We start from the raw sequence: 22,436 nt of genomic DNA, 5'->3' as shown, positions 1-22,436 counted from the left end.
TTTAACAGGACAGACTGAGGCACAAATCTGCCTTGAAACCTGGCAATGTAACGTAGGGTATTATAGCAGTAAAATTATTATAGCGGTGTGAGAGTCCAGCTGCCAAATGACACGGTTATATTTCACCATGGGTTTAGAAGGGTTTGAATAGCCCCGATAGGATGAACAGATTATCAAATAATAGACATTCACGGAAAACAAGGTACTTCTTATTGTGCTACATTACGATGTCAAAGTCTGTGTTTCTTTAGATCCAGCCAGCTGAGCGCCTCTAAAGCTTCTTCGAAAAAGATTTCTCAGCCACCTTTTGGCATCTTGAAATTGGGGTCTTCTCTTTTGTATCTCTACCTACCAAGCCGGAAAGAAGGGGATTTTATCGTTGTTGATGGTAACCTGCATGAGCGCTCATGCTTTTTGGAAGGATGATGTCAAGGTCCCCATAATGTAACAGCGTGAGAAAGACAGGCCACGGTGGGGCCCCCCCCCATCAGGCAGTGGGCATGTACGGACCCACTGTGCCCACTCAGCGTACAGCGATGTTTAAGGCATCAAGCACACCTTAGTCAAATGCTTCAGGGTGGGTGTGTGTGTGTGTGTGTGTGTGTGTGTGTGTGTGTGTGTGTGTGTGTGTTGGAGCTTTTCTAACAATGATGACACTCTGACACGGCCCCACGTGACTGTGGGCTTGCTTCGTGTGCTGTTCGTGAATATGACCACAAGGGGCTATCACATTGCCTATTGCTTGAGTCCCGAGCAGAGCAACAGCTAGCGCTTTGCTCGGGACTGTAGAACTGCTCCAGACAGCCATATTTGGTCAATTCAGGGGTTTCCCCATTGCTGTAGTTCCCGAGCAAAGCACTAGCTGATGCTCTGCTCGGGACTCAAGCAATAGGCCATGTGATAGCCCCTTGCGGTCATGTTCACGAACCGCACATGAAGAGCTCAGTCACATGGGGCCATGTAGGGGGGGGGGGGGGGTGTCATTATTATTAGAAAAGCTCCAGCACTTACTGAAAATTCATGAGGTTTGAACGGCACCATTTAGTACAGAATTTTTAATTAAAGTATATTAGTAAGTTAGTTAGTTTCACATAAATATATTATTGCAATGCAATTTTTGGTCCCCAGATAAACCTTTAAGTCTATGTTAGCAGTTAGAGTAGGCTGAAGCGTGTTCTCCGGGTTGGCTATGATCAGATCCGCGCCATTTTCTTCCTCTAGTCTTCAGCATCACACTTTCCCCCCATTGTAATTTCAGCACTCTGGTAATCTAGAGCGTCAGCAAGAGAGATTCTAGAAAACTTTTCCAGTCTAGCTGCCACCTCCATGCAGCATTAAGAAGCCTGTGCCGCAAAGGTATTGGCGCCATCTGGAGCCTCACAATTTCTGCTGCCTGGACCGCCTTTGTTTTTGCGGATCATGCTGCAGCTGGACTTCAGGTCCTTTTTAGAATACTTCCTACAAGGTAAGCAGTAAAAATGTGGCACCTGTGACTGTTGCACAGCCCAGGGACAGGACAAAGGCAGGATAGTAGTGGGAGCCCTCACAGCATGCGACTGAATACACGTCTCATAAGTGAGATTCTAGTATGCAGAACAGGTTTTTCCTTTTAAAGCTGGAATCATTTTTAAAAAAAAAGATTGATTAATGTCCAGCAAGCTGAGAAAACCTAACTAGCGAGTAGGAAAGTAGTCAGGAAATCTAGCATACTGGCAAACAACTTACCAAACAGTCTCTCTGCAGGGTCTTAACCAACGCACTGAAGGTGTCATTGTCGAGGAGCAGTCCCTCTGGTGACTCCTGAATGAAATCTAGGTCTTTGTACGTAGGACTACGTTTCTCCCTTTCTTTCTTGGATGCCCGTCTCTTGTAAGTGGAACCCTTCAGGTCATACTTGTAATGCATACGGACCACTCTTGGCAGGATATTATTCATGACCACAACACGGATATTCTTTCCACCAGACTGCACACAGTACAAACCGTAGAACTTGGGCAGAAGTGTTCGTGGGTTCTGGTTCAGGTTCTGTTTTAATGAAATACAATACAAAGACTTCAGGTGACAAAGAGCTATGGGGGTACTTGAAAGAGCCTGTTCACATCACGGTTTCCGTCGAGTTAACCCCTCAACACAAAGGCAAACGGAAACCTTAGCTTCCGTTTCCCTCACCATTGATATCAATGCTGATTAAAACGTAGCTAATGATTTCCATCACCGTCACGACAGGGTTCCATTGTTCTTGACTGAACCAATAGCGCAGTCAACTGCGCTATGGATTCCGTCAAAACGACAGAACCCTGTCACAATAGTGACAGACGGAAATCATTAGCTAGGTTTCCGTCACCATTGAGTTCAATGGTGAGGGAAACGGAAGCTGAGGTTTCCGTTTGCTTTCCGCTGAGGGGTTAACCCATCGGAAACCTCAGACAGAACCCCTCAATGGAACACAGACGGTGATGTGAACACCGTCTAATATCTTCTGCTCATAGCAACAGAATATTCTATTTCTTTATGGGGTTAGCAAATGTTCTTATTAAAATAGGGTTATAAAGTTTAGACATTTTACAATACCCCGATACCATTTTTCCACTAACAACAACTATACAGGTAAGAGTGTGAGGAGGGAGCAGGCAGAGAGTGTATAGTAGAGCCCATGCTAGTGGAAGGATAGCCATGCTTAGTCATTTCTATGGGAGCAGGTTCATCCTTACATGACTGCCTGCTCCCCTCTCATGCACTCTACTGCATAGTTACTTTTTGCAAATAGTTTTGCTAAACCATTTTCCTCATCATTCTCATGCAGCACAGATGTGGGAATACCTACAGAGGACAAAATAATTAAATAATTAACAAGTTAAATAACATTAAGCAAGCAACAACACCCCCCTTCCAATCAGAGACACCACTATAAATACCTCTCACCGGACGGACAGTGATTATGTATCTTCTGTCCCCAGCATAGAAACCCTATTTTCTTTGTGGTAATTTTTTGGGGATTCAGAATGTCCGTTGCACAATATTTTCCTTCAGCTCTAATCTTCTGATGTGTCCAGTAATCGTGGCAGCGGTCTGAAATCTGGAGCAGCAGTGTCTTGCTGCCGTGGCACAGAGGACTGGGTCTCATGTGTGAAGTAGCAGCTTATTGCGGACCTGGTTTCAACGGTGTGGGCAGATTTCCACTACAGTGGACGGTACAGTCCCGGACTGGAAGGGTCACTGAGCGCTGCGGCGTCATCGGAAGGGACGTTGCAGACACCAGCATTCACTTAAAGGGCTGCAGAATTCCCAGATCACCACACTTTGCCGGGCAGCCGGGCATCTGTTAGAGTATACACACTGTTTTTTGTGCAACGTTTAATGCCAGAAGTGTTCTGGACAGGGACTTTGCTTGATTTCCATAGTAGGAGTGTGCTGGTCATGAATATATTGTCCTGTCATTTTTTAGGTGCTCTGGATTCAGGACAGGTTTGTGCGCCTTCTATAAATGCCAGGACTGTCCTGGCTACAAGTTCCTGGTTGTTCCAAAGGTGCTCTAGACTAGAATGGCTGCGATGCTCCCAGGATTGTCTTTTAGCAAGTGTGTGGTAGATTCTCTGGTATAGGGTTTCCTGTTTAAATGCATGGGGGTACCGTACCAGTGTCTGGTATTATTATCCATGTTCTATTATGTTGGATTTTGGCTTCTAGATGTCCATCGATCCGTCTCTGGGAGGAAAAAGAAAAAAAGAAAATTGCATCATAGACGGTGTTTAATACGATCAGTCTCTGCCGGATAACAATGTCTCAGACATCAGAGATTCTGCCATGCCACCCGGGTCTTCAAAGGATTATGAAACAAGAATGGTCTGCTCCTAATGATTTACGTTGCAACTTCCTTGAAACTGGCGTGGAGAAGTCTCGTTTTATTAAATATCGCCCGTTGTGGGACAAGGCTTCAAAGCATCATTTTCGATTCTCACCCTTCAAAGTCGACCAGACTATTTAGATTTTAATACAAAAAGGTTCTGGAACCCCCTTAGTGAATCTAAAAGAAGTTACATCTCCACATCCTCCATAGCAACAGAAACACAAAAGGCTCCTTTGGGCAAGGGAGAGGAGGTCCTTTCCGAGCGTTCGTCAGAATTGAAGCCATCAGGGTTTGGCAGAAAAAAAAAACAAAAAAAAACACACGCTTCAACATCCTTTAAGAAGGACCTCTCAGCTTTCAAGAAAGAATTCTGTTGCCAAGCCCCACCCTGAGTAAGGTAGAGGGAGGCTTGCGGTTTTATTTTATTTTTGTAGATTGGCAAAGATCTTGCATTGAAGGAGGGTAAGTCATTGAACTTTGGCCCCTCCTCCTAAGAGGTTCATCATAAACCGAAATCTCAACGCACAAGTTTTGCGCCTACTTCAACAGTTTCTTCAAAGAGGGGCTCCAGAAGAAGTGCTTCCTATAGAACAAGTTCTAGGAGTCTATTATGTTGTTTTAGTGGTTCCCAAGCAAGAAGAACATTTTTGTTATCGATTTGAAGCACCTAAAATCAGTTCTTGCAGCCCTTGATATTCAAGATGGAGAACATAAAGTCGGTCATGGCAATCCTTCAGGAAGGCGACTGTATAGCTACACTAGACCTCATGGACACCTACCTGCATAATCCGATTTTAAGAAGTGACAAGAAATTTTTTATTATAATGATCAGGTGGAACCAGTTGATACAGCACCTACAGATTACCGGTCTACCTTATGGATTGGCATCAGCACCAAGGGTATTCACTAAGATAATCGTAGTTCTGGCAGCCCCTCAAGGGTAATCTTAATGGCAATGTACTTGGACGACTGGTTGATCAAGCCATTCACAGAAACCCAGCTAGTACAGTTGCAAGAAAAAGTGAACATATGGAATTACCTGGATTTCTGCACGGTTTTCTAATAAAATGTGGTCAGATTGGGTTTGCTTATAATTGTAACAATCTAACTAAACGAATAACACAGAGGTGTACTGTTCATGTATTTTACAGAGCACATTAAGTAAACATCCACAGTGCAACAAGAAAAAGTAAATGAACTTCTGTGTTATTGACTTTTCTAAGAGCGTATCGGCAAAAGAGGTTTTAATTAAGTAGCGGAGATTGGAAGTGTGGGTTTAAATGGTGCTTCTCATTAAAGGGGTTATGTGGGGGCCAAAAAAGTATTAGCAGTGTACTTACTGCAGTATGCGAGTACGCTCACGAATATACATTCTGGTCCCCAGTCACTGATTGAGATTTCCATAGATTGCCGGGGGATTGGATGTCTAGTTGCACAGCCTTCTTCGATGATGAAATGACTCTTCGTCATGGGACCGATCCTGCTGAACTCTATGGACTATTAGGCTATGTTCACACGCTGTGTTTGCAGACGTTTTTCGGGGCGTAAACGCCTCAAAACATTTGCCCATTGATTTCAAGGTGAAAAACGGCATTTTGTTCATACAGGGTTTGTTTTTTACGCAGAGGTTTGAAAAAATAGCGTGTAAAAAAAATGCCCCGTAAAAAGAAGTGCATGTTATTTCTTGAGACATTTGAGCAGTTTTTCATGGTGTCAATAGTAAAACCGGCTCCAAAAGTAGCGCATCGAAAAAAAACGTTTGATGCTTTAAAAACAGCTGAAAATCAGAGATGGTTTTCCCTTGAAAACCGCTCCATATTTTACAGTTTTTACTTTAGCGTGTGATCATACTCTTCGGTATTAGGCTATATGAGCCTCTGTTGCAAATTCCAGGAGTATTGAGTGCTATTCTTCCTATCAAAGTAACTAAACTTTGACAGAAACCGATGGACCCATCGCACAACAGATCAGGTGCTGCATTGTGGTTACCATTGTGAATGAAGCCAACAACACCGTTGCGAACAGAGCCTAAAACAACTTCTTAAGATATTATAGATAGTTACTGAAATTCAAAGGGTAACTAAACTTTTAAAAAACTGGACATATAGTGACATCTTAGAAGTTTTAAAATCGGTGTGGACCGAGGATTGAGACCCCCACAGATCGCTAAAACGAAGTGGCAGAAGTGCTTGCTTGAGCGCTGTGCCGCTTCGTTTCTGATCAGCATTCCTCAGAGCAGCGTACGGGCTCAATAGAAAGTCTATGAGTCTGTACACAGCTTGCTTCCGAGGAAAGCCGATCAAACCCGAAAGATTCGGCTGCTTTGTTTTAGTGATCGTGGGGTACTCCGTGCTCGGACCCCCACCGATCAAATCTTCTGACATGTCAAATGCTTGAAATTGTAGTTCTCTTTAGAGAAGTGAAAAGTGAAATGTAAATTGTTCTTTAGATTTTTTTAATGACCGCTTGAAAGTGTTTAAGATTAATACGGGGAATGACATACATTTTAAAAATCTATATTTGTCGCTATCAACTTCAGAAAGAATTCTGGAGATCTTCTGACTGCCTGGTCTAAAACTAACACAGCTTAGTAAATCTGCACCAATGTGTTTTGGTTAAAGTGTGACACAATGTATGCTTCAGATCTATGCAGCTGTCACATATACTCTAAGTGGTAGTCCTTTTTTTATTTGCGGGATCCTCTTGGAGTGAAAGATGTAGTAAAATGCTTTTCAATGCGGGAACAAACAAACAAAAAAAGAAGTTCCGATGTATACGGTCCCGAACGTATACCAAAAGGACATTCATTTCCGTTCCAAATACGGTTTATTGCGATGAGACTTAATTGGCACACGTCTGCTAACAGAATAAAACAGTGAAAGGAACGGAGGTTTATTTTCTGTTCCTCTTTAGTCTATGCTGACTAAGGAGCGTCTGACATCGTAAAATACCGTGATGAACATCTCAGCAGAAGAAAACAGCTTTAACAAAAGTATGAAGAGTTTCTTTTTAATGACTGGAAATTTATGATTTACATACCATGTAATATCCAGGTAGAAGTTTCTGTAGGAACTCCGCTTCTTTATGCATAACGGTCTTGATAATAAATTCATCATCGCTGGTGACATAAAAGAGAGATCCACTTGCCCCAGGATTGGAAAGCTCAATAAGAGGTTCATTACAAAGAGAATACTGTGAATTAAAAAGCAGTAGAACAAATGAAACCAGGCTTTGAACAATGAGATGTTTGTCGAATGTACACATGACCATTTTATTAACCAAGTTCCCTTCTTTTTATGACTGCCCACAGCAAAATAAGTAGGGAGACAAAAAAATCATGCTATACCCACCATATCAAGATAGGATTACCAAAAAAAAAACAAAACTACACCCCTCATCAGAATGGAAGGAAAATGGACATGCACTACCATTCTCAATCTGCTACTAAAGGAACGTTTATTAATATCACCAGAGGTCGAGGAGAACACATCAAATTTGAATTACCAGTGCATGTTATTATGCCCCCCATTTCTTCAATGCATCAGCAAAATTGTAACACATTTTATTCAGAGAGAGACTACTTCTATAAATATTCTTGGAATTAAAGGTCGCACTTACCAAATAGTCATCTGGGCGTATTCCAAAGAGTTCTCGAAAATATCGGAAAGCCACAGGGGCATATGTCTTAAAGCGAAAGTCTGGGTAATGATGGGCAGGAGTAAGATTACTGCCTTCACTGAAAGTTAACCAAAATGTGTTAAAGTCTTTTTTTTTATTAAATGTATGTGTTTAATTTTTCCAAATTGTCATTTATTAAAGATTTTATTTTGTTTTTGCACTGCAGCTTCTATGTATCCACTATACATAGAAGCTGCAGAATGCTGAGGTAAGCCAAATCTGTCAGTCAGTTTTACTAACCGCACTCCTGTGTGTCTGGAACACAAAATATAACCCGAATACCCATCAAATCTAAGTTCATAAACTTAGAGTTGACTGATTCGGATTTCAGTGGCTTTCTGCAGCTTCTGTGTATAATGGATACATAAAAGCTGTGGTGCTAAAACAAAATCTTAAATTTTTAAGAAAAGTCTATTGAAAAAAAATATGTATATAAAACACAAACATTGAAGAAAAAAAATAGTGATAGAAAGGTTTAGATGGCGTTTAAGATTAATGAGAGGTCTTGTGAAAGCCATCAGACACTAAAGTCATTCTCCTCACCTAGGAAAGAAGATGCTCTCAACTACGTAGAAATCTTGCATTAGGACATCCCTCTCTGGTTTGGAACTTAGATTGCCTACAGTATATCCAATACCCAATTGAATGGCACCTTTTAACGTAGACGATGTGGTCTGTAAAAAAAAAAAAAAAACTTATTTGAGGTTAGTAAAACATTACAGAGGTCCATAGCTTAAATGTAAACTATTGACCTTACTATAGAAAAATAAGAACTAACCTTTTTATAGGTGGTTTCTCCTGAGGCATCAACTCCACGGTGCCCAATTTTTTTACCAGCTCCTGGCTGCCCAGAAAAGAAAAGAGACTTATTACAAGGCAAAGGTAATAAAGCAGCTAACAAGCATGACTCGAAAGTTTCAATCATCAGATTTTGTATGGACATCTTTCTCCAACCAAGTGATATGTATGTCAGAATAGTGTCCTCACTGCTGGACATTTTTCTTGTATAAAACACTTCACTGGAGAAGAACTGCCTTTAGTATTGCTGAAAGAGTTAATCTGTCCTGGGGATCAGGATCAATAGGACCTCATAGAGTAATTAAAAAAAAAACAACACCAATTTGAAATCTTCTTCGGCTTCTCCTTCTACATCCTACTAATCAAACTATTTTTATTGGATCATACTTGGTTATGATGGGTATACATTAACGGGACAGACTTTCTGCCTGCATTGTTACACAGATGCAAATCCAATAGCATATTAGAAATAAGTGCACGCGTACGGTCAGGTCCACATGAATTTCAGGCTGGAGGTTCACTTTGTAGAACGACAGTCAGTTTGACTCACTGTCTTATATTAAAAGGAACAGACACCTTTAACTTATGGCACGTATTTGATGCTTTATGAAACAAGCCAGTTTGGTGCACAGCTACAAAGCATGTAAATGAAGCAGCCTAGTGGGACAACATGGCCACAACCACAGCCCCTTTGTAAGAAAGGTGATCATCAAGTAGCCACGTGGCTCATCTGGGGAAAACAGCGGATCAGCCCCATCATTACACACAGGTAAGTGTTTGCCGAGTCGCAGGTAGCAGTGTCCGCTGGCTTAAGTTCCTTAGGGCATCTAATAGACAAATCCAGTTGTCACTTATTCAAAAATGGTGGCCACAAAAAAAAATAAAAAAAAAATACAAAAAATAAAAAACGGTGATGTATAAGCACGTTAAAAAAAAATAAAAAAATAATTCAAATTATAACATCTTTAAATCTAGTACAGGGAAAGCCTAACTCCTAGTCTGTAAATCCGGATAATCCAACATGCAAATAGCCTCATGCTGGAATTTAGCCGCAGGTCTATAGTGACTCCACAGCAGGACCTATAGATCACAATTAAGTACCTGATGCAAGTGGTAGTGTAAGGCTGGATTCACACGAGCATGTTCGGTCCGTAAAGGACACAATGTATTTCGGCCGCAAGTCCCGGACCGAACACAGTGCAGGGAGCCGGGCTCCTAGCATCATAGTTATGTACGATGCTAGGAGTCCCTGCCTCGCTGCAGGACAACTGTCCCGTACTGTAATCATGTTTTCAGTACGGGACAGTAGTTACACGGAGAGGCAGGGACTCCTAGCATCGTACATAACTATGATGCTATGAGCCCGGCTCCCTGCACTGTGTTCGGTCCGGGACTTGCGGCCGAAATACGTTCCGTCCTTTACGGACCGAACATGCTCGTGTGAATCCAGCCTTAATGCGCATGTATTGTAGCTGTAGCCACTGGGAAGCAGGCAAGTACATATGTGTATAGGTGCGCAATCTGTTGGCAGTCCCAAGTATGATGGATTGTTGGAATTCAACTATATATATATATATAGCAAGTGAAAAAGCATTACAACGTTCTTACCTCTGAAGCTGCTCTCTTTTCAATTACATCTATTAATAAAGAAAATATATACACTTATTAGAGTGTTATCTGAACACAACTGAAGAAAACTAATTTTTGAAACAAAATTGGTATAACTTGATAATAAACAGCTATCTTCCCTGGTTAGTGACACCACCAATAGTATAAAAGGTGACCAGAAGGAGGTTCACACGGCATATTTATTATTAAAAAATAAAAAGTTTTCAATCAGTGGGTTTCATGCAACTTTCTAAATACTTTTCATTAAAAATTATTTTTACTTTTTGAGATACAGCTGCTTTGTATTCTGTATACAGAACAGCTGTATGGTGAGCGAAGACCTGAATCCGTCAGGTCAGCGGCACTGACCGGCTCAGTCAAAGTGGGTCCTGCTTTCATAACCTAGAGGTGATCGGTAACCGCTCCATCCTAAGTGTCAGACATGTAGTACCCGCTTTCACTAAACCTGTTAGTGCCAATGATCTGACTGATTCAGGACAGCGCACCATACCACACAAAACTGTTACTAGTTAGCATTTCCCATATGTCTTCTTTAGATCTGCATGGTTTTTTGAAAGTCCTTTGGTTTTTCTAAGACGTTACAAGGCTTATAACTTTAGCAGCAATTTCTCACATTTTGAAGAAAATTTCCAAAACCTATTTTTTTAGGGACCAGTTCTAAATTGGCTTTGAGGGCCTTGTATATTAGAAACCCGCCATAAGTCACCCCATTTTAAAAAGTCAACCCCTCAAAAACAGCATTCAGAAAGTTTTTTAGGTGCTTCACAGGAATTACAGCAAAGTGGAGGTGAAATTTACAAATGTAATTTTTTATTAAGAAAATCCATTTTAATTATTTTTTTTCTGTAACACGGAAAGTTTTACCAGAGAAACACAACTCAATATTTATTGCCCTGATTCTGCAGTTTTCAGAAATATCCCACATGAAACCAAAACAAAGGCAACACCCCTAAAAAGAGACCATTTTATTAACTACACCCCAAAGGACTTTATCTAGGGGTATAGTGAGCAATTTTACCCCACAGGTCTTTTGCTAAATATATTGAAAACCGGGCATGAAAATAAAAATTTAGATTTCTCATAAAACTTTGTTTTAGCGCAGATTTTTTTTAATTTATAAAAAGGAGGAGAAAAGGCACCCCAACATTTGTAAAAAAAATATTCTACCGAGTACAGCAATACCCCATATGTTCTCAGTTATTGCTCCTTGGACACAGCAGATATCAGAAAGGAAGGAGCACCATTTGGCTTCTGGAGTTGAAGTTTTGCTGTAATGGTTTTCGTGTGCCATGTCGCATTTGCAAAGCCCCTGAGAGGCCAAGACAGTGGAAATCCCCCAAAGTGACTCCATTTGGAAAACGACACGGTATTGTGAGTATTTTCACCCCACAGGTTTTTTTTTTTTGCTGTATTCATTTAAATTATTCACACTTACATGTCAGTTTTGCGCGCGCATGTCAGTTTTGCATGTCGCATGTCAGATTTTCACGCAGCCGGCATCATTATGACACTCTGAATTAAAACAGAAAAGCACCTCGTGCTTTTCGGTTTGTAAACATAAAAACATTCATTCTTTTTACTACTGTTGCGCGAATCATGCACGGCACCCGGAAGTGCTTCCGTGTGCGATTTGCACGCACCCATTGACTTCAATACACTGCGTGAAATGCACTGACAATCTGAACGGCCCCATTCATTAACATAGGTCCGTGCAACGCGAGTGAAAATCACGCGCGTAGCACGGACAAATAACACGTTCGTGTGAATAAGGCCTTAGGCAGTGAAAAATGAAAACTTTTTTTTTCCAATGTTGGATTTTTTAAAATTTCCACAAGGAAAAAAGCAGAAAAAAAGTTCGCTAAAATTTGTAAAGCTATTTCTCCAGAGTATGGCAATACCCAATATGTGGTAGTAAACTGCTGTTTGGGCACGTGGCCGGGCTCAGAAAGGAAGAAGCACCATTTGGCGCTCAGATTTTACTGGATTGCTGCTGGGCTCATGCCACATTTGCAAAGCACCTGAGGTACCAGAGTACAGTGGAAACCCCCAAGAAGTGACTCCATTTTGGAAATGACACTCCTCAAGGCATTTATCATTTGCCTGGACATATGATCCAGACTGTTCTCCCGAAATAGTCGTTAAAATAACAGCCAGTTTGCGGAATCGGGGAGAAGCAGGATCCCGACCTGGTCCCCCTGCACTCAATTGTATCTGCGTTCAGCTCTTTACCAGTGATGCAGGCGAAGCGATAACGTCATCGTGTCGCCTGCATCCTTCCGCTGGAGGACAGCGTGGGAATGGGGGCAAGTGAGTATTTAGCATTTATCTTATTTAGTAGGCACAGTTAATGGCACAAACTCCATGGCAGATAGGGGGCACTATCTACAGGACACATGCGGATATCAATTTTGAACCTCCATGTGCCTCACATTAATAGTAATTTATGCAATCATGTACCTCACACATTACTATAATGATTATAGTAAGTGATCACATCAAGTTAATTACTATTAATGTGAGGCCCGTGGAGGATCAAAATAGATACCACCATGTGCCTCCGATCAAAAAACGGAATGACTTTATATTTTAGTGTTTTTTTTTTTTAGTGCTGGCAAAATAAGGTTTTGGTATCGAGAATCGCGATACTACACTGCATTCTGAGTGGAAATTACCCAGCATTTACAGTAGCAGCAAAGTGAATGAGATTTAGAAAATCTCATGCCCACGCTGCCCACAGAGCAGTTTTGCATGCCTTTTTTTTAAGCCAAAACCACAATTGGATCCAAGAGAGACGACCTATAAGACCTTTCTTTATAGATTTCTTCTGTTTAGGTTCCATCCCTGATTTTGGCTTAAAAAAGAAAACCGGATGCAACATCTGCACTGTGGGAACCCAGCCTTAAAGTCCAAATTCTGGTATTGTGACAACCCTAATTTCACATATACTAACTTGAGATGCATTAGTTTTAAAGAGGTCCTATCACCCCTCCTGACATATCTGTTTTAGTATAATACTTGTATTCGCCATGAACTAACAATTTTGGTACATATTTTCTTAGAACTCTGCATTGTGCCGTTCTTCCTAGAAATGTATGAATAAATTAACAACTAAGTGTTACCATTCCCCTTGTCAAAGTGGCACGCCCCTACTGATTGGGCACTGTCAGACTGTGTGAAGACACACCCAACCGGTAACACCCTGTTGTCAATTTGTTCATAAATTTCTAGGAGGAATAACAGAGGAACAGCACAAAGTAGGGTTCTAATAAAAGATGCTGCAGAATTTTCATTTCATGGGGAATACAAGTATTTACTAAAACCGATAGATCAGGAACTCTTCATTGATCCCATCCTATACACATACAAATGCTGAATTAGTATGACACAATCCCTGGTATTACGTAATGAAGCTACCTCGCAAAGATGTTCTCAAGCTTCTTTTCACACGCCCGAATACTAGCGAAAGAATTAACATTATGTTGAATCATCTGCTCTGGAATGAATATGCATAGAAATACACTTCATTTGTTCCTTTATTGAACCCCCGTTATTGCCCTCTGCCCATAAGCAGATGAGAGGGATTAGACGAGAACAGATTTAGGAGGGGAAGTTCAGGATGACAGTGGCTGGATTTAGTATCAGGAAGGAGGGAGGATGAAAGATTAATGGGCTGATGACATCATCTCTGTATACAATCTGTATGCTCTGCTAAGACGAATGTGCAGAGAGCAAGCTCTGCTGCCCAGGACCTGTACAACCCAACACTAAATAAACCCACCAGCCATTAGACTAAAGTCTACTTTCTACTTCCTCACATGGTAAACATTTGTGGGATACTGGGACTGGAGATGAAAGCTGGCGTTGTGTTTTACAGCTTGTACTTCACTATGCTGGGGCTAGAGACACCCCTCAGTAACAACTGCTGGGGTCAAACATTTTGAAGCCATTTCTATCCAGATCTATTCATTTATTTTGCTCCTAGAAGACTCCCCTCTCAGCCATGTATCCTAACAAAAAGTGGTGAGGGTGGAACAAAGCCTCAAATAGGGAAAAAGGACAAAGCTACCCAAAGTATAGCTTATCCAAACTTAAATGTAAGGGAAAACGCTGCTAAAATGCGTCACATGAGTTTTGCGTGTTCAGTCTTACACGTTACCATTCTACTACTTAAAAAGGTTCCAAAAACCTATTTTCAAATACAGTTGCTATAAAGAGAATCTCACTGGAGGACCCACCATGTCCATGGGCAACGTGTAATGCCCAATATCCCACTTTGGTAGGTAAATTGTTAGCGAGATGGAGGGGGCTCCCTTTTTCAGCCAGTACGGAAATTAATTCCACAGCATGTCAATTTATGCTGCGTTTCTTTGTGGCGTAATCTCAGAAATTAAGCTGCAAAAAAAATAAATATATATAAAATCATACTTATCCAGAACGCTTGCCTTCTTCCTGCAGTCCAGCCCCCTGGGATAACATTTCATCCCATGTGACCGCTGCAGCCTATCATTGTGGCAGGCCGGAGTGGACGTCAAAGGAGGGAGTACTTATGAGCACTTTTTTACGCAGCGGAAATCCAGTCTGAAAGACGGAACCACAATGTGGTGAAATTTTTCGGACGGAAGGTGCTGTGGGTTCCAGGTCGGATACGCTGCGTGATTTTTACACAGCGTATCCGACCCATGGGAACTTGGCCTAATAGTTCCTGCCAAAGGCAGCCTATCAGTCTTACACCAACAGGCATCATAAACTACAATATAGCACTGCAGCGTACTACGTAGACGAACAATAGCATTGTAAAAGCCCAAAGTGGGACTAAAAAAAAAGAAAAAAAAAAAAGTTCATAAAATGTTCCAAAAATAAGAATTAAAAGTTAAAAAAGAAATACAAAACACTCTATATGCCTTAGAAAATGCTTAGTTATAGAAAAGGATGTTAGAATATAAAAAAAGTACACATATTTGGTATCGCCACAACGGTGTTATTTATTCTGCAGTTACCACTTTAAAAAAAAAAAATAAATAAATAAATAAATGGCAGAGCTGCATTTTTTTTGTTCATCCCCCCTCCCCAAAAAAAAAAAAAAAGCAATAAAAGTTAATCATTAAGTCCCATGTACCCCAAAATAGTTTAAAAAAAACGACAAGTCGCCCTTCAAAAGACAAACTCTCGAAGCTCCAACGCTGGAAAAAAAACAAATAGTTATGTGGCATCACAAAAGCGATTTACTAAAAAAATACGGAAACTCAAAAAAAAAAGTTACAGCAATACCAAATTTATGTGGTATTTTTCTGTTATCAGAATGACCCGCAGAATAAAGTTATGTTATTTATACCTCATGGTGAACACTGCAGAATCAAAGTCTTAAGGGTATGTTCACACGGCCTATTTTCAGACGTAATTTGGGCGTTTTACACCTCGAATTACGCCTGAAAAGACTGATCCATTACGCCTACAAACATCTGCCCATTGTTCACAATGGGGTTACGATGTTCTGTGCAGACGAGCTGTAATTTTACGCGTCTGTCAAAAGACGGCGCGTAAAAAGACGCCCGTGTCAAAGAAGTGCATGTCACTTCTTGGGACGTTTTTGGAGCAGTTTTTCATGGACTCCATTCATTGAAAAACGCGAGTACTTGCAAAAATTTCTGAAATTCAGGAGCTGTTTTTGCCTGAAAACAGCTCCGTAATTTCAGACGTCATTTGTTAAGACGTGTGAACATACCCTAAAAAGCTGTGGCGGAAAAAAACGGTCACCTTCAGGGTATGTTCACACGCACTATTTTCAGGCGTAATTCGGGCGTTTTACGACTAATTACGCCTGAAAAAACGGCTCCATTACGCCTACAAACATCTTGCAATGGGTTTTACGATGTTCTCCAAAAACAGCTGTGAAAAACGCAGCATAAATCACGAGTGGCTTCAAAAACTTCTGAAAATCAGGAGCTGTTTTCCCTTGAAAACAGCTCTGTATTTTGAGACGTTTTTGACTCAGCGTGTGAACATACCCTCATTCTAAACTTAAATGTTATCAGTATTCGGGCTCGTTCAGACGAGCGTGATCCTCGTCCGTGTGCTGTGCGTTAAAATAACGCACAGTACACAAACCCATTGATTTCAACGGGGCTTTTCACACATGCGGGAATTTTCACGCAGCGAGTGCCCGTTGCGTGAGACTCACTGCATGTCCTTGCAAGCGCGTGAAAAACATGCCACACGCAAAGTACACTGATGCAAAAACAAGGCACACTGTCAGATTTATGCGTCTTTTTTACACACTCATGTGAATGTAGCCTTAGGCCTTGTTCACACAGTTGTTTTTTTACAGGCGGAAAAATCTGCCTCAAAATTCCTTTAGGACTATTTGCAGCGTATTTTCTGGCTTTTTTCGGCTGCGGCATTGAGCGCTGCTGACAAAAAAACGCAGCAAAAACTGCTTTCTCTGCCTTCCATTGTTGTCAAATGGGAGGTCAGAGACGGAAACGCCTGAAGTGCATGACGCTTTTTTCCGCTCGCGAAAAAAAAAAATAAAAAATCACCTCCACATCCCATTGACATTAAAGGGAGGTGTTTTTTGCCTTTTTTGGCGTTGTTTTCGAATCAAAAATTTTTTTCAACGGGACCTTAGGGTGTATTCAGACATTCCGTTTGAGGTGTGGTTAAAACCGCATGCATTTTTACTGTTATTTGATGTTTTTGTGCTTTTACTGCAACTGCATCAAATCGCAGTAAGAACACATGCGGTTTTTTAACCACAATGTCTGAATACACTCTTAGAACGGGTCCCCCCGGGTCGGATACGCTGCGTAAAAATCACGCAGTGTGTCGGACATTCCATCCGAAAGAAGAAAAAAAAAGAAAAAAATGGCACCACATTTTGATACGACTTCTCTAACGGAATTTTCACTGCAGAAGAAAGCGCTCATACTTACCCCCTCTGTCTGCTCTCCGCGTAGTCCGGTCTCCTATGATGACATTGCATGGCCATGTGACGCTGTAGCCTGTGATTGGCTGTGGGGGTCACATGGGATGAAACATCAGACCAGGAGGCCGGATTGCAGGAAGGAGGGCTTTCCAGGTAAGTATGATTTATTTTTGTGGGCGTAATCACTGACATTACGCTGCAAAAGTAGCAACACTTGGCTTTCTATTGCGGGATTTGCATCCCTATTTAATTCAATGAGGAAAACCCGCAACAGAAAATCAACAAAAAGGCAGCATAAATTGACATGCTGCAGAATTAAATTCTGCACCACAGGTCAATTTATTAACGCCTACACTGAGGTTTTTTTCTCGCAGCGTGGGCATGAGAGTGTTAAAATCTCATCCACTTTGCTGCTACTGTAAATGCTGTAGAATTTCCGCACAGAATTCCGTTGCGGAAATTCAAAAGCGTTTACGCTACGTGGGAACCAGGCCTTAGGGTTAAATGCGTGTCAGAGGCCCATGAGTCCAGCTCATTGACCGATCCAGTTGACAGCGCTGTTCCGCAACGTCTATGTACAGTAGATAGGAGCCGAAAACAGAAACAAAAGGAAAGTTTTTAATAAAAGTATTTTAGAAAATGCCTATTTTTACAAAATACATTAAAAAAAAAAAACTATTGAAAAGTTTTTCTTAGCCTTTGAGGAAAAAAAAACAAAAAACCGACGAGTCCTCCTTAAATGTGGCCTATTTTTAAAGGTATTGTCTCATGAAGACAACCTCTCTCTAGGTCGTCATATTAGGTCATAGGAGTGTCTTAGAAGGGGGTCCCCAAGTTAAGAACCCCACTGTAGGAGACAAAAAGGTGGACCAAGTCTGTGGATTACATGGTTGGCCATTCATTTAAAATATGGCTGGGCGCTGTTTTCCCTGTCGAATTCGCTGTACTTGACGGTGGACACCCGAGAAGGGAGCAATAACGGTTCTGTATAGAAAGCAAATGAAAACAGGGTAGGGGCCCCTCTAAAGATTACCCTTTAGGGTAGCTTTACACGCAGCGTTTAGGATAAACGCCATGTTTTTGTGGAAAAAAACGCTCAGGCCAAATGCTTGAAATCATTCGGTAAATATAAACTAGCAATACAAACATGATATTTTCTTCGGTGTAATTTATTTTTAGTTTGTGTGGTGTTTTTTGGCTCAGTGGCATTTTTTTAAAAATTACAGCAAGGCTGGCTTTGGTGTTTTTTCAGAATTTAGTGTCATTTTTCTGCCATAGACATACATGTTTTTGTTTTCATTTCTTTGCCGCTTTGAAATACTCAAACGTGTTCCGTTGTCTTATGGCGTTTTTGGTGGCATTTTTTCTTTTTATGAAAAATCATGTGTTTGCATGAGGAATCTTTGTATCACATGTTCTTTGAATCACATGATTTGCAATGTGAAAAATGCCACATAAAAAAAAAACGCAGGTAGTAAAAACTAATTTGAAAAAAAAAAAAAAAAAAAAAAAAAAAAAGCTTCAAAAAAAATGTCCACGCAAAAAGTGTGTGTGAAGGAAGCCTGAAGATACATTCACACGAGCGTATTAGATTCACGCGCGTGAATCTGCTCCATTATGCATCCGTGTGCTGTGCGTGATTTTCATGCACCCATTGACTTCAATAGGCGATAGGTGCGTGAAAAACGCACCAATATAGGACATGCAGTGGGTTTTACGCAAGGGACTCTCTCTGTGTGAAAACTCCAGCATGTGTGAGCGGCCCCATTTAAATCAATGGGTCAGTGTGCTGCGCGTGATTTCCCTGCGCAGCACACAGACGTTACTCACGTTCGCCTGAATGAGCCCTTAGGCGATGTTCATGTGGAATATTTTCAGGTGTATTTCGTTGTGTATTATGGGAAATGCACTGTGTAGTTCATACAAGGCGACATTTTATGGCACCGAATTAAAAAGCGCAGTGTAAAAAGACGCTTCAGGAAAAAAAAATAAAAAAAATAAAGACGTGACATGTCTTAGCGTTTCACAAGCTCATTTTTCCCATTGACTATGTAAAAAAGCTCCGAAAATATACCTCAAAACACATTTCTAAAACGCTCGCATAATTGAAAAAGGCTTTCAAAATACACCTGGATTTCAGAGGCCGATTTCTCTTGCCGTGTGAACTGAATATCAAGGTCACCCTTGAAATAAAAGTCTAGCCAGTTGAGGACCGACCACTGTATATATACGGCGCAGGTTTAAGCTTGCTTCTCAACTGTTCAGGAAGCTAAATGTCGGGTGCCCGGCAGTTCGAAGCTGCCAGGGACCGCTGGAGAAGTGGTTTTCACGGGTTTTGTCTACTCTATACTCCCGTACACAACGCTTAATTAGCCCCTGCCTCTATTGGTCCTGGTGGTAATGTGACTGGTCACATGATCGTGGGGATAATGATAGGAGGCTGCTGCTGGGTCCAACGAGACCCAGCACAGCCCTAACAATGGCTACAACAGGGCTGATTTTCCCCATCATTGGGGCTGTTGTGCAGCCCCAATTAAAGGTGTTATCCAGCGCCATAAAATGATATGGCAATCATCCAAAAACTCGATATTAAGTAACTTACTAATATACTACGACTTACTAAAGTGTGCCTGTTCGCGGATTGAGAACAAAGTCCCGTGGCCCCGGAAGTCCTGCAGTTCATTCAGCAGGGATGACGCAGCGACACAAGCCCAAGAGGGTCCACCCGTGCCAGCAATTCACGTGACCACTAGGGGGCTGTCACAGCGATGCTATTGATGAAGTAAGCCAGCCCCCTTCTTCCAATCCGCTGTCTCGGCAGTACGCTACCAAGCTCATGCACAATGTGGGCAGGGATAGAGGAGCACAGGGGATAGAAGGGGATGCCGGGATCTGTCATTTTACAGTGCACGCTGAAACGGCAAGTCCCACCTTATTACCAAAAGTTAGCAAGCGGCTCTGGCATTACATCAGTGTGCTACAAGTAACCTAAGATGATGTTTTTGGCAGCTCAAACTACTAGTAGCCATGCATGAAGGTGTTTTCAGGTGGTTTTGTGGAATTTTTATTTTTTTTCGGGTCCTCTAGTGTAAAAAAAATTAAAATGAAATAAAGTCCCCCCTCCCCCCAAGTCCTTTTCTGACCTTTGAGGGACATGCCATAATAATTTTAAAAACAACAAATTAACCCCAACACCCCCCCCAAAAAAAGAAAAGTAGGAATTAGACCTACCGGTAATTGTATTTCCAGGAATCCATCATGACAGCACCATTACATCCCTCCCTGATTGAATTCTGATTTGTGCATTTAACATGTCAGTTATTATCCCTAGAAATAAAATAGGGTTTCATCCATCCTGGTGTAGTAATTGAAAAACACTGGCAAGTGGGTGGTGGGAGGGGCCTTTTAACCTCTCTCTCTTCCTGTCCCTACAGAGGTCAATAGGGCAACCTCCTGTAGGGCAACCTCCTGTAGTGCGGTCATGAGGGATTCCTGTAAAAAATGCCCCCCCCCACCCCCGCTGTCAATCATTGACGTAACACTAGCCCTAACCCAATTACCCTATAGAGATGTAATATATCAAAAGTTACGGTAGAAAAAAAAAAAAGTCTTTCAGGGCAACACTATATTATATAAAAAAAAAAAAAAAAAAAGGAGCAAAAATGTAACAATAGAATATGGTTTTTATTTTTTTAAAACTAGAAGCCTAAAAGTGCTAAATATAAAATAAAAATAAAAGCTTAGTGGCTGAACCAACCAGAACCGGCTAGATATACAGATTACTGATTTCCCATTTTCAAAGAACGGAAGCCACTTTGGAAAACTATTAAATGTCTACAACGTTCTGAAATAATTTCATCTGTTGCTTTAAACAGAAACAACTCTTTGGCGTGGTTCATATATTGAGTTTTGAAAGTCGTTTTCATAGGTTTCTTTTTTACGTTCGGAAATAAGAATCTCTCTTTCTTATGGGAATTCAGTAAAAAGTGGCTAAAACATTTTGCCCAGATCCGCTCTCCCATACGCCTTCCTTCATTAAAAATGCTAACGGACTGCAGTACGAATGGGAAGAGGGAGAGGCCATTCCTACATTTTGATAAAGACATATGGGTTAGAGGATTGAAGGCAGCTGTAAGTACACAACATCCAGAACTACACATAGGATTAGAATATGCAGGCACTCGTCATGTTTTAGGGTGCAGTCACACGGGGCATATGTGGCTTGTATCTCTGCTTCGCAAAAATATGCGGTGAAAAACTTGACAACGTCCAAATGGAAAAATGTTCCCAGAGGATTACATTGTAAGAAGGCAAATACGCCGCGTGTGACTGCACCCTTAGGCCACGTTCACACAGCAGTATTTTGGTCAGTATTTGTAAGATAAAGCCAAGAGTGGAACCTACACGGAGGAACATTGGCACCTCTTCAGTGTTACGGAGCCACTCCTGGTTGTTGCTTACAAATACTGAAGCAGAATACTGCCATGTGAAAGCGGCCCAGCGTTGAAGTTTTCTACAAGGGGTCTTCATGCACGAGACCCCTGTGTGCACCATAGAATCCTCCACTGAATGGGACTCTAAAACATAACCTAATGGGCAAACCAGTGCAACTGAAGGTCATAAGAAGCAGGAGAACATCTGAAGACACCGCTGCTCCGCTTCACTATACATGGTCCCGGACATGTCTTCAAGTCGGGTACTTCATTCCAAATGATAAAGAGGGACATGGTTATGTCATTCACTACAATTTGTAATACCCTTGTCCCTAAATCTCATACTTGTCAGCTAGAACAGAAGCTTATAAGAGAGATATACATATTAAGGAGATGGATAGATAGATGGGAGATAGATAATAAATAGGAGATAGATAGGATAACATAAGGATTACATGGAGATGAACAGCTGTCTCGCCGTAAGTTTCATTCTGCCCGGTGCCGTGTGGGCCTCGCTTGCCATTTTACAGCTGGATCAATGCCCTTCCGTATTCCATGCCCCGATCTCCGGTATTTCTAACTTCCACCTGACGTACAGCCCCGGCATCACTGCATTCTCCCATGTTTATCGCTGCCGTCAACTGCTATACCCTCCAAGCCTAAATCCTGTCTCACCTTCACCAAGCTCTGCTGCGGACTCCCCGGCCGCCCGCGCCGGGCTCTCCCCGCACCCCTCTTCCTCCTCGGGCTCCTCCATCCTCTTCTATCCTCTATGCCGTTCTCTTGACAGCTTCGCCGGAGGTCTTGTCTCTTACGTCATTACGTAGTGCGGAGCTTTACATCACTAGTCAGGAGGGTTCCCTTTTACAATTGGGCGGAGTTTAGGAGCTCGTGACCGCCATCATTGCTATTGGCAAAAAACAAACAAAAAAACAGTTCCCGACAAAACAGAGAACGAGTTATTCAGTAGAAGCATAAAAAACATATTGGTGCGTGTGCTCGTATATAATTCCACATAATTCCAGGACTTGTGTAAAGTGTGCAATAACGTTAAAAAAAACTGAGTAATAAATATGTACGTGTGACATTTTAAAATCCGTCTCTGTATATCTTGGGGTAAAGCGTTCTG

At 41.5% G+C, this 22,436-nt stretch overlaps 1 protein-coding gene across 2 annotated transcripts in view; it reads right to left on the bottom strand.

Moving 5' to 3' along the window:
* The window catches only part of LOC142671132 (phosphatidylinositol 4-phosphate 5-kinase type-1 gamma-like), an 84,331-nt gene extending 62,176 nt beyond the window's left edge, over positions 1–22,155 (bottom strand). For both annotated transcript variants that reach the window (XM_075847149.1, XM_075847150.1), the window contains exons 1-7: positions 21,983–22,155; positions 9,932–9,960; positions 8,304–8,369; positions 8,069–8,199; positions 7,466–7,583; positions 6,887–7,039; positions 1,726–2,025 (exon numbers count right to left, since the gene is read on the bottom strand). In XM_075847149.1, the coding sequence (XP_075703264.1) occupies positions 1,726–2,025; positions 6,887–7,039; positions 7,466–7,583; positions 8,069–8,199; positions 8,304–8,369; positions 9,932–9,960; positions 21,983–22,064 (879 nt within the window). In that variant the 5' untranslated portion in view covers positions 22,065–22,155. The remainder of the gene's footprint in view (positions 1–1,725; positions 2,026–6,886; positions 7,040–7,465; positions 7,584–8,068; positions 8,200–8,303; positions 8,370–9,931; positions 9,961–21,982) is intronic.
* Positions 22,156–22,436: the final 281 nt, after the last annotated feature.

The sequence above is a fragment of the Rhinoderma darwinii genome (genome assembly GCF_050947455.1).
Source record: "Rhinoderma darwinii isolate aRhiDar2 chromosome 1 unlocalized genomic scaffold, aRhiDar2.hap1 SUPER_1_unloc_26, whole genome shotgun sequence".
Taxonomy (NCBI): domain Eukaryota; kingdom Metazoa; phylum Chordata; class Amphibia; order Anura; family Rhinodermatidae; genus Rhinoderma; species Rhinoderma darwinii.
The sequence above is the reverse complement of the archived record's forward strand: the minus strand, read 5'-3'. Positions and strand labels throughout refer to the sequence as shown.